We start from the raw sequence: 17941 nt of genomic DNA on the forward strand, positions 1-17941 counted from the left end.
AACAACTAACATTGTGCTAGGAGGTCTTTCTCCAAAAAGAATTGTGATTTTTATCACATGCAAAATAGTCAAATTCCGGTAAAAACTTACTGTAACTCAAATAAAACTGTAACGTCAGTTAAGACTCAAACTAGAGAAGCAAAAATAATAGCTTTGACACATTTAATCAATACACAAATTTGTAAGATAAAATTAGCATTCATTATCAAAGGCAACTATTTATTTGCTTGTGACTGCTTTTCGTTTTGGTTGCATTAGCCTTATTGTCTATGTAAGCCCTGCATTACTCATATTAGATGGTATGCATACAGTATCACCATCAAGGCCATTTAGGACAGTGCAGGTTTATACCTTGAAAGTGTTTTCAAAGCAAAATAGCACATCATGTTGAACACATAATGAATGTAAAATGCCCTTACGACTAGAAAGACATCTTGTCTCAAACAGGCGCACACACAGTACTGTAACCATAAGCATATGTGCCAGTGTGTGTGTGTAGCTGATTCTTCAGTAAGCATTATAAATACCACTTGGATACAGGCAGTTAACAGCTATATGGAGTCCTGAATAAGGTAAACTGTACAATGTTACATGTTTAAAAATGCTAGTACACTGTTTAAATAAATATTACATAGTACAAAGCAATGAAATATTACATTTTCAATTAATAGTCCCTATCTTTCATCCTGCTATGTATTTTATTTTTTGACTACAGTTTTGTGCATTCATGCAAATTATGTACATTAGCTAATTTACATTCGATCATTTTATCTGTGCCATTTTTTAACCTAAACGTATGTTAAAGGTAAAATACCTTTACAAAATAAGTTTTGTTCGACTTTAAAGTATCATTCGGTTACATGTCTCTTTTCAGGTTAGCAGTGACACGAGACGAAGCTTCAATATCAAACTTATCCTCGTTGCAAGTGAACCCATATTTAACGTAGTCTAGATAAGATTTTTTTTTTACCTTGTTAAGTTTTGTTGAACGTTTTCGAGGATGAAGAAATATCACATTTGTGTTCCATGTTGGCGTTAGCCTAACTTTAGTTTCTTCTAAGGTGAATATGTGATTTGCGCCAAATTGCGTTCGTTTGATAGGACGCAAGGCCTTTGACGTCGACTCGTGCGTTCATTCTGGCGAATCGATTCGTTCTATTCGGTCTTCGCTCTCATATGCTGCGTTGGAAATTATGATTCATCTCGGTGAATCGGTTCCTCGTACTCGGTTCTCTTTTTCATGTAGCGCTGGGAAGTACGATTCATTCTAGATAATCAACTTCGGGCGGTTCATGAAAATTAACAGATTTTTAAAAAAAATTACAGATTTGAGTCCTAGAACGTAAAAGTAAAGCTGCTGTTAGCTTGTATGTATACTGTAATGTATTGCAATGCTTGTATTTATTATAAATGTATATGATTTGATCCTGTTGATTAATATTTAGATATTAAAATAGCTACTGAAAAAGTATTGGTAGCTGCTTTTTGTAAGTATTTTTTAAAGTTCACACACCCTCGCTGGAGGTTATGGGTGGAGACAGACACCTAACCACACCCTAACCCTACCCCTTACCCTATCGCTAAACATAACTCCACAGAGGTGGAGCTGGACATTTGGCTCTGCATTGAGCAGTACTTGGCTTTATTTGGTCAGTTTTTAATTTATTTTTAACTTTATTGAGCGCCAGTAGATGTCGCTGTTTTATCACAATCTCTAGAGCTGGCTATATGTAGCATGAGTTCGCTGGTTAAAATAAACGGATTTGCTATTACTTCTAACCAGAAAATATATATTAAAAATAAATAGAAATCAAATGTTAAAATAAGTGGTTAATACAGAAAGTATTTTACTCCACCTAGAAGTTAATATAGACTATGCTACAGCCTATTTTGATGAATTAAAAATCCTAAATATCAGCATTTGACCGATCTTAGACATGGCATCTTCTCTTAGGCAAATACTATACGGGAAAACTTTCAATCTAAAACACAGTTTCAGGAACTGAAGGATGAAACGGGGTGTCACAGTTGCTAATGACATCAGTGGAAATGAAGGCAGTGCCACAAACACACTGCCGCTGCGCACATCGCAGGCAGGTGAGAGATTGACGTCAGGTCTGCTGCACAATAAACCTGCTCCTTTGCTCTACCGGAATACATCGCTGTTTGAGGATTGTTCATAGAAAGTGAGCAAAAATCCAGGATGGTGATAAAATGATGGTTGGACGGAGAGAGCAGTCTGTTGAAGGCATCATCCTCCTTCAACGCCAGACGGTGAAATAACACAAACTTCCACACAACAACCGGGTGAGTGAGCCTCCAACGCTGCCTGTTTTATACTGAAACATTGTATAAGAAAAATAATGGATGATCAGTTGTGTTTGTAACTACATGTAGGCATTGTGTTTGTGCAATATGCACTGTTAATACAGGCTAGGCTGTGTGTTACTCATTTTCAGAAGGGACTACACCCTGTGAAGTTTATTATGATACATGTTGTTACCGTTTTTGAATGTTGACTGTACTTCATTTCATTTCTAAGAATGCATTTTTTTTTTACTAATACTACCTGATGTACAGCATTTCATTAACTTGATGTGTAATTGTTCTTAATGATTGTTAATCATGGGCAGCTACTGAATTTATTTTGTTTAATGTCAGATTATTTGCTGACAAAAGGTGTGTTGCATTCTTATATAACTTAGATTTAGAATCGGGTAAAATAAAAATCTATTAGTCTAACTTGGAAAAAAAGAAGAACTGTTTTGCTTCATTGGACATAGAGTGACTGTATAATGCAGAAAAGTAAGCAATAATGTACATAATATTAAACATTGAAATGTATCAGGATTCTTATTAACTATATAGACAGCAATATGCAAACTATAAGCATGGGTGAATAGAAAAATAGACAGTTTTATAACACATAAACAACATTAGTGTGATTTACGGGCTTTGACATCACAAAGAGAAAAATATGGGAAGTTTATTTTTCTACCCTTTTTATTTTTGTTTTGAGATAATGTCCCATTATTCTCAATGAACATTGCTTTATGAACATTATGAGCCCATAAGTATGTGTCTATAAATCGGCTATATTTGTTCATGGACACTATGCATAGGATTTTCTGTTGTTGTTTTGTTTTGTTTTTTTGAGCCAATCACTTGACCCATAAAGGCAAGATACCTAATCAGAGCTGCAGAAAAATTACATCATGACAATGCTGATTGGCTGAGCAAGAATGTCTCAACCACTTCAAGGTCACGTAAAATTATGTGAAAGACAGCAGATGGGGAAAAAAACATCCCATAAAACAAAAAAAACAAAAAATAAAATACAAAATTTTAGTGTCAGTTCAGATGTTTTTTGGTTCTTCAAGGTAATGTTATGGGATTTACCAACTAAATGGCCCAAAAAACAGCCAAATTTTAACCAAATGGATATGTCCCAACATTTGAAAATTGCTAGTTAAAGCTACAATTATCCAGTGTCGTTAACAGATATTTATGTGTATCCCACAGAAATGGCGAGCGATCGGGTGGCCATCCTTACGGATGATGAGGAGGACCAGAAGAGGAAATATGTTCTGTCTGAACCATTTAACACTCTGTCCCTGGGGCAGGTGGCAAACACTACACCATCCGGTCAAACAGCACCGCCTGCCCCCGCTGACACACTCCCTTCTCAGCCCTCTCATAATATGGACTGCACAGAGAGGTGCTGTGTGCGAATAGACAATCATCTCTTGATTTCCAAGGTCTTCTACTTCTTCTTTTACTCCGCATATGGCTCTTTACACCCCCTGCTTGCCGTGTACTACAAGCAGCTGGGAATGACACCCAGCCAAAGTGGCCTGCTAGTCGGGATTCGTTATTTTATAGAGTTCTGCAGTGCCCCTTTCTGGGGAGTAGTGGCGGACCGCTTCAAGAAAGGGAAGGCGGTTTTGCTGTTTTCTGTACTCTGCTGGGTGGTCTTTAACTGCGGTATCGGCTTCGTCAAGCCAGCAGCTATGACCTGTGTCAGTAAGGACCCTACTGTTGCGACACCAAGCAACTTTACAAACTATACACAAGCTGGTAACCGTACCAGACAAAGAAGATACTTGATTGAGGATATGTACTCCGCTCCTCCGCTTTCTCAGCCATTATTAGCAGCATATAAACCTCACTCTAGATACATTCGAAGTGCAACTGTAAATATCACAAGCACTCCTTCTGGAAACTCCACAGTGAATCCTGTCGGCATTACTATGCCGTCTAACCCGACAACGGTGTCGCCCCGTACCTCTACAGTAACGTCAAAATCTACCTCGACAATTGAAACACAAGCTACCACTGCCAAACTCAAAGAGTATTTCATAGTCTTTAATAAGGAACAAGTAGATACTATATTTCTCTTGATCCTCTTGGTCATTATCATTGGTGAGTTCTTCAGTGCCCCAGCTGTGACCATTGTGGACACTGTCACTCTTCAGTACTTGGGACAACACAGAGATCGTTATGGACTCCAGAGAATGTGGGGATCTCTGGGATGGGGTATTGCTATGCTGTCAGTGGGTATTTGGATCGACCACACGCACATTACAATCTTCATCCAGGGCTCGGGTTGTGTCCTGCCAATCTACAAGAACTACCAAATTGCGTTCATCGTTTTTGGAGTCCTGATGACCTCCGCGTTGATAGTGGCGACGCAGTTCCACTTTGACAACAGGGTTTATCAGTCAGATGAGGAAGAGGACAAGAAGGAGGATGTGGAAATACCTCAAGTCGTTCAGGAAGTCTCGTCTCCAGAGTCCAGCCCAGATGATGCACCTGTTTGCCCAGAAAGCAACCCGCAAATTTTTCCCTTCAAAGATCTCTTCCGGATCATTTGTGGCGTCCGCTATAGTACGGTTCTCTTTGTGGCCTGGTTCATGGGGTTTGGTTACGGTTTCGTGTTCACCTTCCTCTACTGGCATCTGGAGGACCTGAAGGGCACCACCACTCTCTTTGGCATCTGCTCGGTGCTCAGTCACGTGTCTGAGCTGGCCGCTTATTTCATCAGCCACAAACTCATTGAGCTTGTTGGACACATCAGGTGGGAACCTCTTTATGTGAAATATAAGGCATATTTTATACTAAACTACACTTGTATTGAAAGTTTTTCTATTTGGGAAGTAGGGGCTTGGATTATGAATATTAATTTAGGGACATAACTCTCATTTAGAAGTCCTGTTTGATTTGTTTAAAGGCGGGTTTGCATGTGCTTGACAAAGTAGGATAACCACTTACCGCTTGTATGTCCGTTTAGTACACTTCCATTGCAAGTGCTTGGCTGAGGCTTCTCCTGTTATTTGGGACATTCACACTGAAAGCAATTTGTAGAAACCATGAGTCATTCAGTTTCAGTGAGAGTAGACAATTGAGCAATTAAGTAGACAACTGTGCACAATTCAACTTTTATGTAAATGAGCAGTGGCAACTAATGGAAGTGCAGACCTGACTAGGGTCAGGTGAGAGCCAGTTCACACAGAAAGCATTTTTGTGTTCTATTCTGCTGCTTTTAATTGTTTTTGTACGTAAACATGCATTCGATGATGTCTTTAACTGGTGCATAATGTCTCGCTAATTTTAGCCCCATGTTTTTAAGTTGTTCGTAAGATTGCATCCTGTGTGAACCCATAAGACGCCCATGTAGATTCTGCTATCATTGGGAACACCATTGTATGTTGCCAGTTATAGTTGTTTCTTTAAACTGTACCCAGGCAAAACATAGCTTAAGTATTTTAATTGTTGTCCAAAAATTGGGCAGGATGAATTAACTGCTTGGTTGCAGTTTTACCAGAAAATATATTGATTAGTGTCAATAAAAATCTGTTGGTAGACAACAGCCAAGAAGAAATCATCTTCGGAAGCAGTATTTTTTAGTATTTATTATGTATAGCTATATAAATAATAGGGTTATTTATATTTGTAGTATTTATTAAAAATTTTAAATTAGCTTTTATTTTTTAGAATTTTAAGTTTAGATTAAAGTGCATTGAAAGGCATATTGTTCCTTATGTTGTCAATTGATCGTTTTCACGTGACGTCACACCCTTATAGGAACGCCCACTTGACGGGTAAAAAGAAGCTTTGCTCCACTGACCGTCAGTTATTTTTACGCAGATTGCATCAAGTAATAATGTAATAAAGCGCAGATATTAAAAGGCAAAATTCAGTAAACATCTTATTGATGATGTATATTTTATACAGGCAAGAAGATGAAGCCAGAATATAAACGCAATGTGCACAGTTTCACGTTAAATGGCTTCCCATAGAAAACCATTATAAGGAAAACATTGAACTGTTAAGCGGATTGCGTTCATTGCGGCCACATCTGCTTGCCTATGTAAACTATGCATCATTAATATGGTGAATACTGAATTTGATCTTTTAATATTACCGTTTTAAATATATTATGCCACTTTAAGTGTTTTTACAACGTTTTGTCGCACTGTTTATGATTGAAATATTGCCGTTGGTGCTTAATATGGATTGCAAATGGAAACAGATGAAAAATTGACACGCTTGTGCTCCAGTTCTATGGATGTTTTGCCCTCCAAGTCTTCGAGCCGGTCACGTGACTGAAAGCTATGAATACATTTCGATTGCTTTAAAAGATTGCTTGGGTTTTACTAGATTTGCTGATGAAATTATATTCAGTTGAACAATCCACTATGCATTTTGTATGTCCTAGACAGGTGGCCTCGAAGGACAGGTGTTCACAAAAGCTAAACACTCATATATGCTCAGGATTTAGTGTTGAGCAAATCTTTGTATGGGCGGTGCCAACCATTTTATTTTAGTATGTTAGTTTATGTATTTTGGACCTGTGCCCAAGCACCGCCTTCATGCAATGGTTACCATATCCTGGTTACTCAATATTTTATGAGAGTGCGACCAAGTACATCTGGTCAAAAGTGATGTAAATGCACTTATTTCTTGTGCCATATCTGTGTTAATACATAAAGTCTGGCATATTTGTGGCACAGTGGTGTACAGTAGGCTCACAAAGAAAGTCCAAAGGTTGTTTAATGTGTCTCAGTAAGTATTGTTGACTTTGGCTAAGCTCTAAATGGGCACTGCCCAGCCTGGGCACACAATGTACAACCAAGATGCACACTACCCTTTTCCAGGATGTTTACCATGTGTATGTGGGCACTGGTAAACAGGCACATGGAAAGGTCTGCTCACATCCTCAATCTGCTTTGTGGTATTTCTCAAGTGTGTGGTATTTCCCAGAGCACTGGCTCTTCAGAGTGAACAAGATGAATCACCCTAAGGTAGCTCAAGTTGTACTGGTGGCTCGGTCTTTACATTTTTAATGACGTTAACTGGTAGCATTTAGCAGATGTTTTGTGATACAGAACCCTCAAACAACCCAGTTTCAGTGACCAATGAAACTGTTATTTTTGCTCACAAAGGGACTATATCTCACAATTGTGATTTCTCACAGTGTAACTTTTAGTATTTCATATATCACAGTGTGATTTTATATCTCACAATTGTTTCCTTTTATTTCATAATTTTACTTATCTCACAATTGTTACTTCATATTTCACAGCGTGACTTTATATCTCATAGATGTCATTTTATATTAATATTTATTGTATAACATTTTATATATTACATTTTATATAATTATAAAACAATTTGCTACATTTTTATTTTTGTAGTTCTTAGAATATAAATTAGTAATACATTCTTGTATTTTACATTTTGAAAATCATCTATAGAATCTTCTTATGGAGACGAAGTTCATCCATGTGATGCCTTCAGTTTTGTCTCTGTAGTCTTTGTTAAGTGGCCTATTTTCAGTCATGATTGCGGAGAGGCCTGTAACTTTATCCTGCCATTAGCCCCATCACACATTGTCTGGCTTTCCAGCATTGATCCACTGAGCTTGCTCCTTTTGTGGATCAATTCTAAAGCTTTCTAAAGGCAAAGGGTGTGGTGGAGCCAACATAGTGTACAGTGAAATGTTCTCTTTAGTCTTTAGAGTCAACATTTGCATGGCTATCTCCCAGAGCTGCTTTTTGCATGTAGTTGCATGGTGAAAGCAGTTTAAAAGCTCCAGTTTTTGTGTAGTTTTTTGGTGTTAATGCACACAACTATAAGTTAGCCATTCATAGGTTGATTTCCCCCAAAATGTGTAAACACTGTAGAGCAAAACATTGCTCTGTTTGAGCTTCCTGACCAGCCCGACAACAGAGATGCTGACTCAACCAATGGCGTGAGATTGGGATGTGGCTATGTGTTTGTTTAAAGTGCCCCTATTATGGATTTTTGAAAATGACCTTTCATGCAGTGTGTAACGTAGCTCTAAGTGAATGAAAACATCTTGCAAAGTTTTAAATCTGAAAGTGCACCGTGTATAAAGTTATTGTCTCTCAAAAGAAAGAGTCGACTCTGAATCATTGAAACGAGTCATTTTTAAAACGAATCCCAAGCGTTTCATGTTGACGTCAACATGAAACATTAGCATGTTGCCCGCGCACTTGTTACGCGCGCAGACCTGAGAAAACTTGATTTTCGCATTGGTCTGAATAAAAATGGTAATTCATTCTTTGCCACTAGGTGCGGCATTTGGAGCATTAAAATTAGCTGTTTCCCCAGTAACGCTGTACACAAAGCAGCACTGTGCTCACAAACACTGCTTTAAATGAAATCGACCAATCACCGCAGATTAGCGTCACGCAAAGGAGGGGTTTGGGAAAATGAATCGTTGAGCGAATCGTTTGGGAGTCGTTGAACAAATAAGGTAAAAAATAAATGCATATTATAAGAAAATTAAAGTGTTTTTTGACCTTGCATGCATGTCAGCCTGTTGTTGGGGACTCCCAAAACCAAAATATGAACCTTTCATAATCATAACCCATAATGGGGCACTTCAAGCAATGGTGGACAGGGAGATTGTTTAAAGCTGGGGTAACTAACTTTTTTTTTTTTTTTTTTTAAATGATCCTAAATCAATATTTGAGCAAGTACATAACCAGCCAGTGTTCAAAACTATCGCCTTACTTTAGCCCGATTCACAACGTTTAGCTTATAATAATGTTTTCTAATCTGAGTGGTACGGGTAGGTTTTCGCAGGAAATTCGAGCGTGGCATTGCATCATTACGTCACGTCTGTAAACATAAAGAAGTTTTCCCGGCTAGTAGGCTATCGCATGTGAGGATGCTGCAGGTGACGGATCGTTTATAGCCTTTTCTCACAGCAGCTAGAATAATTAAATTTATCACTTATCATTTTGATGGCGGATTGTAATCCAGAAAGGATTATGTGTTTATGAAACACATGTGAATTCAATTTAATTATATTCCAGTTTTAAATATGTTTCTGATTACAGATGGCCTGGGATTACCAAGATTTGTATTTTAAAGAAAACCAGTTCGAAGGGAGCATAATTTGCTTTTTGGGTTAAAAGAATTTCTTAATATGAAATTCGAATGGCATGACAATTAGATTAGACTGTACAGAAATGTAAATATGCACACTAATACACACTATAGGCTACTCATAGTCATGCAATGCTGATGTTGTTAACAATAATAATTTTAGAATAAAGTATAACAATAATAATAATTTCCACGGTTTGCTGTGATATGAGCTAACCGAGCTTTAGATTAAATCACCATTGGTAGCGCAATTTATGGTAATGCTTTTTTCCTCAGTTGGTCAGAACAAACGTGGCAGACTTGTTACTTACTTGTTCAGATGACAATATACAATGAAAATTCTTATTTGGGTCATATATTCCAAGACGTATGCTAGAATCTGTGATTGCAAAGTACAGTAAACATCCACACCAGCACGGTGATTGACAGCAACACATACTCCTCAAAACATTAGATTCATCTGTGCTGGAGCCGTGCAAACACACAACCCACGCAAGGAAAATAATTCCGCACAGAGCTGCAATTCCAGGTTTTCTAACAGAGATGGCAACAAAGAGGCAAAACTTATGGACTGCAGCTTTAAGAAACTTGTTAAACAGTCATTATTTTAATTAAAGTTTTGATGAAACGGAAGTAGCGACAGATTTTTTTTCTTCTATATTTTGACGTTCATCCCAGTTACAGAGATTATTGGGTATAATTATAAAAAAATTTGCTAGGCTCTTTTTTTGTAGTTCATATATTATACATTAGTAATAAATTCAGCACAACTGTAAGTTAGCCATTCGTAGGTTGATTCCCCTCAAAATTTGTAAACACTATGGTGCAAAACATTGGTCTGTCAGCTTCCTGAAAAGCCTGACAACAAAAACACTGATTCAATCAATGGTGTTAGTTTGGGGTAGGGCTATGTATTTGTTCAACCAATGACAGGCAGGGAGAGTGTTTAAAGAGATAGTTCACCCAAAAATGAAAATGTGATGTTTATTTGCTTACCCCCAGGGCATCCAAGATGTAGGTGACTTTGTTTTTCAGTAGAACACAAACAAAGATTTTTAAAGGGGTCCTATTATGCTTTTTCACTTTTTGAATTTTAGTCAGTGTGTAGTGTGTATGTTTGGGCATAAAAAGATCTACAAAGTTACAAATCTCAAAGTCCACTCCAAAGAGAGATATTTCGTTTTTAAAAAATCCCTTTTCAAGAACTACAACGAACGGCTCGTTTGGACTACAAAGTTGTTTTCCTGGATTTGTGATATCACAAAGTGGCCCATTAGAATATCATGAAAATAAATCCCTTCTATGGAAATTCGAATGGTTGGTGGGTGGCGAGAACGCTTGATTGAGCACTGCACCTTTCAAAATCGAAACCCAGTGCGGATGTTTTTATATCACTGTATTTCTGAAGGAAACCAACTCTCTTCAGAAAAATTTGGATGTCATTTCATCTTGCATGTAATGTCTGATAAAGCAGCGTTTGTGAGCTGAGCTCTGCTTTGTGTACAGCGTTACCGAGGAAACCTCGCTTTCTACTCCAACAGCGCCTCCTGCTGGCAGAGAATTAATTTGCATATATATGCCGCCACAAATAGTGTAACTCTGTGGGACTATGGTATAAATAAATTCAACTGTACAACAGTTTCACTGCAATCCATGTTATAACGTTAGAATTAAAGAACAATAAACATAATATATTACCGTTGCACTTATCTGTAGCCTACATAGTAAATGCAGTTATTTTTAAGCTGTTGTTGACATCCCATCTAAAACGTGATTTAGCCACACAAAAAAATAAAAACAACAACAATAACATTACCACTTTAATATGTCTTACAAATAATGCGATTTTCGAACCACCGAGCATAAGAGCATGTTCTAGTACACCCCTAAAACAAAATCAAGACAGCATAATAGGACCTTTAACTCAAACTAGGGATGTACCGATACCGATACTGAGCTCCTGTACTCGTACTCGTTAAAATGCCCCGTGCCATATTCAGACAAAGAAACACGACAACAGACAGCAGAATGGAGTTATTAGAGATTACGGATGTCTACGAAGCAGATGTATGCAATGAATAATGTTAAACATTCAGTATTAATGGCTTTATAGCTGATGTGCGCGAGCTGAAAAGCGCTGAGTGGATTGAGCGCGCACCGGCGCAGATGCGCGAGCGTGTCGACTGAATATCCCATTCTCACAGACATCACTGGAAAGTTTGTAGTTCGGTCGGATATGTCAAAAACAAGTAAGCAAAACGATGCACAAGTTACTTAACGGTAGGGAGGGAGGGATTGAGAGAGAGAGAGTGAGCGCGCGCGCGCATTTCTGTTGTGTGATGTTTATTGATGTTCGCTCACATAGCAAGCATCATTTGGATTAAAACTAAATCGTAAATATAAGACCATTTATAGGGGCATTCACTATAAACATAATTTATTTTCAACACGACTTTCTGGCGAAAGTGAAACTAGCAGCCTGTGTGAATGCGCTAGGCTGTACCTGTCCCGCTCACCAGTACAAATAGGTGCGTGTATTTGTGAAAATGATTAGGCTATACGTTTAGCACACACCACATAATGCTGTGCATTTCAAGGTACTTCAGTAGACCTTTAATGTTACCTATGATTTGTCAATGTTAAAATTATTTTTAATATATCCATAAAAAAGTATGACACTGATTACTCTAGTCTTTATCACTTTATTAAGATTAAGCAAAACAAAACGACAAATGTTTACTTTCACAAGCCGTCAGGTATAGGCTTGTAGTAAGCTGTCTCTTGCCTGGAGACTCAATCAGGTAACAATCTGAGCGGGTAGCACACAACATCAGAACTCCGACAGCAGTTATGGATATACAACGTATGAAACATATCAAGCTTAATATTTATGTACACTCCACATAGGCTAGACTACTTACCCTTCAGTGACCCGTCATTAGTCCCGTCCCCCTGCACCGCAACCCAGTTCTGATGGGGCTTACAGCAACCCTCCTTCACATCAAATAAATGTCACTCCCTGATATTTTGTGATGTAAATGTCATAATTTATTAAAACATTTATTTCATATTATTATATACAATCCCTTACGAAAATTAACAATGGTATTACTATAGTAAAAGTAGGCTATAGTAGGCTGACTGTGTTTTTTGGGTGTTTTTATTACCAGTTGTAACCTATAACCACAGTTTTACTACAAATGCCATGGTTAAACTATGGTTAGTGTAGCAAAACATGTTTAATTTGTTTTTACCATGGTTTACCTAAAATAACCATGTTTTTTTGGTTGTAACCACTGTTAATTTTCGTAAGGGATATTTTCATGTTATTTTATATCTTTTTATTTTGCGGCGTGTATTTGTGAAAATTATTAGGCTATGCGTTTAGCACACACCACATAATGCTGTGCATTTCAAGGCACTTCAGTAGACCTTTGATGTTACCTATGTTTTGTCAATGTTAAAATTCTTTTTAATATATCCATAAAAAAGTATGACAGGCTTTTACTCTAGTCTTTATCACTTTATTAAGATTAAGCAAAACAAAACGACAAATTAATTATTACGAATTATTAAATGTTTACTTTCACAAGCCGTCACGTATAGGCTTGTAGTAAGCTGTCTTTTGCCTGGAGACTCAATCGGTTAACAAAAAGTGTCGGGAAACAACACCTCTGGCCATTCCGTTGGGTCGTTTGTCCAGTCACAGAAACCATACGGACAGTCCGACCCAATACGGCTCAGTTTTTCGATGTATCTTGCTTTGTGGAGCAGCAGAAATTATTTTATGTATACCATTCTGGGTCAACACCATGCTTTTCCAATGAGGGGGAAAGGATCATTTCGCCCACGCAGCTATGACGCGACACCGACCAAGTCTATACAGTCAAACCAAAAATTATTCAGAGACCAAATATAATTTTTTTTTTTGATAATTTTTACTAGTGGGTGCAGGACACTATAGTCCATTTATGTAAGTGAGTATAGCAAAATAAAGTAAACTGTGAAATATTATATCCAAAAATTGTTCATACAGTGGACTACCAATAAAATTGATACAAATTTGGAACCAAAAATGATTCAGACCTAGTCTGGCAAAAAACTGAAGTTCAGGTTTGCATGAACCTGGTTGACAGCACACCCAGGAGAGACTACAGGCTGTCATTAAGTCTAAGGGTTGCCCAACGAAGTATTGATAGTTGTGAAAATATTGTCATACTAACAGCTGTCTGAATAATTTTGGTTGATTGTAATCCATCACATACCTTTCTATCAAAGTTATCTGACATTATCAAGCTGAATTTGTTCTGACACAGTTTAACTCTGAGTTCTTGTCATATTTTATTACCATAAACTATAGCGAATAAACTGTGGTAATGTGAGAAGTGTTGAAGGTGTCTGAATAAATTTTGGTTTGACTGTATCTATTTGATAAATGAAGTTAACCAACTAACATTATACATACTCTTTTGGTTTCTGTACCCAATATTTAAAAAATTTACAAATGCAATGAAAATATCGGTATTGGTACACTGTATCGGCAAGTACCAAAAATAAAAGTATCGGTATCGGGCGAGTACTGAAACAGTAGATCACTGTGTATGCATAGTGAAATAGTGATGAATAGTGTATGCAGCTCTACACACCCACATGAAAACAGCGGCGCAACCAGTGTTTATATAGAAAAGGCAACATATCAGATGAATTCCGTGAGCGGAGACAGTTTGTCATTCATCGTAGGGGTAGTCGCACTGCAGGACTGTGCGCCAAATCTTCTGACATTGCCAGAATTTCATCTGAGGTGAAATTTGATCGCAACAGCCATTAATCGGCTGTCGGTGAACATGTCAAACCAGCGATCAAACACTACAGATTTTAGCCTAGGATTACAGGAATCTTTTAAGATTTTAAAAATTTGTCTCGGACGACCAAATTATGGCCAAAAGCGCACAGTGTGAGCCGGGCTTAACTCAAACCGTTGCAGTCTGTCAGTCATTTAATGGCAGTCAATGGGCTCCATGGCTTTGAGAGTCAAAAAAACATACACAGATAAAACCAAAGTAAACCCTGCGGGTCGTGACAATACATTGAGATCTAAAGACACAAACGATCGGTCTGTGCAAGAAACTGAACAGTATTTATATAATTTTTTTACCTCTGATTCACCGAAATATCCAACTGTCCTGAGTGCGTTCACATCAGCTGGCACGTGACGCTTCTTCTTGCTTTACGGCGGATCGCAGACTTATAAGTACATTACCACCTATCTCTCAAATGGACCATTGGACCTATCTACAATCTCAATTAGGAGTGTCAGTGGTCCGTTTGAGAGATTGGTGGCGGTAATGCACTTTTACTTTGGTTTTGTCTGTTTGTTTTTTTGACTCTCAAAGCCGTGGAGCCCATTGACTGCCATTAAATGACTGACAGACTGCAATGGTTTGAGTTAAAAATCTTCGTTTGTGTTCTACTGAAGAAACAAAGTCCCTGGGGTTAAGCAGATAAACATCAAATTTTCATCTTTGGGTGAACTATCCCTTTAAGAAACCTGTTTGGAAACAATCATTCTGTTTAAAGTTGCAATGAAATGAAAGTAACGACAGACTTTCTTCTGTAACTTGATGTGCATCCCATTTAAAAGGATTATCGGAAAAGAAAAAAATGTAGTACAGGGACTTTTTTATTCATTAATTGTTGCTTGTATCAATGTGAGCTTGCAGGCAATCATAAAAAAGGAGAAGACAGGCATATGTCACCTGTTGTTTCACCTGAAGATTGAGTTATGATGTTTTAATTCAAAATTGCTAGTTAAAAAGATAAATCTGAATGAATCATATGGATGAATTGTTTACAATAAATATATAAAATATGTGCAGACTATAATTTATGCTTAGTGATGCTAGTAGCAGAGAAGTGAGACGCTTCAATTTTTAAGCACCAGTGCTCTCATTAGATTTTCCAGGAAACATCATTCCAATTAAACTGGCATTAATCACATTAACGTTGTTTTTTTTTTCCTGTTGGAGATTCAGTGTTTGTAGATTAGCACTGGCGAGATCTTGTGCAGTCACGCTCACAGCCCGTACATAGGACAGAGTGAGTCATTCATTCGGGCGTCAGAATAGAGACTGACATCACTAGCAAATGCAACACCCAGCCTTAACTACAATAGGCTTTATAAACCAAACGGGTTTAGCTACACCCAGTGTGACATTTTCATTGTACAGAAAAACATTGTTTCATGTGTATGAATAAAATATGGCATTCAGGTATTACATAATTGTGTTCTTTTTTCTTTTTTTAGAGTCCTTTATATCGGACTGGCCTGTAACACCGCACGCTATCTGTACATCTCCTACCTGGATAATGCATGGATAGTTTTACCCATGGAAGTGCTTCAAGGTGAGAAATCAGGGGGTTTTGTGTTGCCCGACTAACCTTATCAAACAGGAAGTGGAGTTTGGATTGAGAGCCTGTGTTCTTTTGACCACAGCTGATGTCGAGATCATCTAAGGACATGATTTAGCTGTTTTTGCAGTGTATCTGACAGCTTATTTCACATCAGATACTCTGTTGCAATCACACAGTTACAGTTTAGAAAGTTACAGACAGGTTTAGGCAGTGTTGTTTGTTTTCAGAGCTGAAAGAAATGTTCATTGTTCAACATCAGTTCGTAAAAGAGTAAACTCTTCTGTTTCTGTGTAAAGCACAATTACTGAGATGTCAAGACCTTTGACATTTTCTAAAGCAGGTTTAAAAGCCAGTTTAACTGCTTCAGCCACTATTGTCTTGTGACTGTGTTGACTATTGACACTGTATAGGATGACCCTGTTCCCACCTCACATGAGCGTAACGCTTGTTTGCTTTAACTGAGTAATAATACATTATAAATAGGGCTGGGCGATATATCGAACACGATATTCATGTGCATCTCGTCAGTAAAGCCGGTTCCGTGATTAGCGCTAAATCTCCATCACCTGTTTTCAAATAGAGCGCCATTTAATACACAGAGCCGTAGTTCACTGACAAGCTACGCAATATCGCGTTCATTATCGAAGGCAATTCATCTGCGATAATGAACGCGATATTGCGTAGCTTGTCAGTGAACTACGGCTCTGTGTATTATATCGCCCAGCCCTAAACCAGTCGTACGATTTTAAACAGTAAGATTTTTAATGTTTTTTAAAGAATTCTCTTCTGCTCACACAGCAAAAGCAGTAATATTGTGAAATATTTTTGCTATTTAAAATAACTGCTTTCTAAATGTGATTTATTCCTGTGTTCAAAGCAAAATTTTCAGCATCATTACTCCAGTCTTTAGTGTCACGTGATCTTTCAGAAATCATACTAATATGCTGATTTGCTGTTCAAGAAACATTTATTACTACTATTATTATTATTATTTAAAACAGTTAAGTAAAATTTTTTAAGGATTCTTTGATGAATAGAAAGATGCATAGAAATCTTTTGTAACATTATAAATGACTTTATCATCACTTTTGATCAGTTTAAAGCATCCTTGCTAAATAAAAGTATTAATTTCTATAATTTCTCTCCCAAACAATGAATGGTATAGTGTATAATGTTACAAAAGCTTTTATTTTCAGATAGATGCTGTTCTTCTGAACTTTCTATTCATCAAAGAAACCTGAAAAAATTCTACTTAGCAGTTTTCAACATAATAATAATAATAATAATAAAAGTGTTTTTTGAGCAGCAAATCAGAATCAGAATGAGCTTTATTGCCATGTGTGTTTACATATACGAGGAATTTGTTTTAGTGACAGGCTCCACAGTGCAACAGAATGACAGTGAGAAGACTCAGATAATAAAAGAACAATATAGAATAATATCATTCAAATCAGAATATTAGAATGATTTCTGAAGGATCATGTGACTGCAGTAATGATGCTAAAATTCAGCTTTGAAATCACTGGAATAAATTACATTTTAAAATATATTCAAATAGAAAACAGTTATTTTAAATGATAAAAATATTTTAAAATTGTACTGTTTTTGCTGTACTTTGGATCAAATGAATGCAGGCTTGGTGAACAGAAGAGACTTCTTTAAAAAACATTAAAAATCTTACTGTTCAAAACTGGTAGTGTATATCAGTGTTTAAGACTAATTATTTATATAAGTTCTAAAGAAACATGAGAGGAACATGAAAATACAGTGTGAGATCAATCCAATATGACAAAAAAAAAACTATTAAAGAAGTTGTTAGGCACAGCATAGAGTGAAGTTTAGTTGTTTACAGTTGGCAAACAAATTGCTGCATTAATATACAATTAAACTGATTTGAATTATGTTATATATACACATTTAAATTTTTACAGCAGTCTCAATTGTGGCAGAATTTAGAGTCATAACAGTTTTATAATATTAATTTTACTGTTTTGAGTAAAGTGTTTTGTCAGACAAATAATTTTTTAATGAACATTCTTGTTATATTATTTAGGCAAAGCAAAATATAAAATTATTCGAGTAATAAGAAGTTATCAAATAAACGCATAAG

At 36.9% G+C, this 17941-nt stretch overlaps 2 protein-coding genes across 7 annotated transcripts in view; one reads left to right on the plus strand and one right to left on the minus strand.

The window, feature by feature from the left end:
• The window catches only part of spegb (striated muscle enriched protein kinase b), a 79929-nt gene extending 78791 nt beyond the window's left edge, over positions 1 to 1138 (minus strand). For 4 of the 5 annotated variants that reach the window (XM_058788182.1, XM_058788183.1, XM_058788184.1 and 1 more), the window contains exon 1: positions 971 to 1137. The gene's annotated coding sequence lies outside the window, so the exon portion shown is untranslated. Of the gene's footprint in view, positions 1 to 970 lie in introns of all 5 variants that reach the window. The other variant, XM_058788180.1, reaches the window with a different exon arrangement.
• A 718-nt stretch (positions 1139 to 1856) lies between these two features.
• The window catches only part of mfsd6b (major facilitator superfamily domain containing 6b), a 22442-nt gene continuing 6357 nt past the window's right edge, over positions 1857 to 17941 (plus strand). For both annotated transcript variants that reach the window (XM_058788189.1, XM_058788188.1), the window contains exons 1-3: positions 1857 to 2307; positions 3523 to 5077; positions 15725 to 15822. In XM_058788189.1, the coding sequence (XP_058644172.1) occupies positions 3525 to 5077; positions 15725 to 15822 (1651 nt within the window). In that variant the 5' untranslated portion in view covers positions 1857 to 2307; positions 3523 to 3524. The remainder of the gene's footprint in view (positions 2308 to 3522; positions 5078 to 15724; positions 15823 to 17941) is intronic.

This window comes from Onychostoma macrolepis, chromosome 09, assembly GCF_012432095.1.
Source record: "Onychostoma macrolepis isolate SWU-2019 chromosome 09, ASM1243209v1, whole genome shotgun sequence".
In the NCBI taxonomy this organism is placed as follows: Eukaryota; Metazoa; Chordata; class Actinopteri; order Cypriniformes; family Cyprinidae; genus Onychostoma; species Onychostoma macrolepis.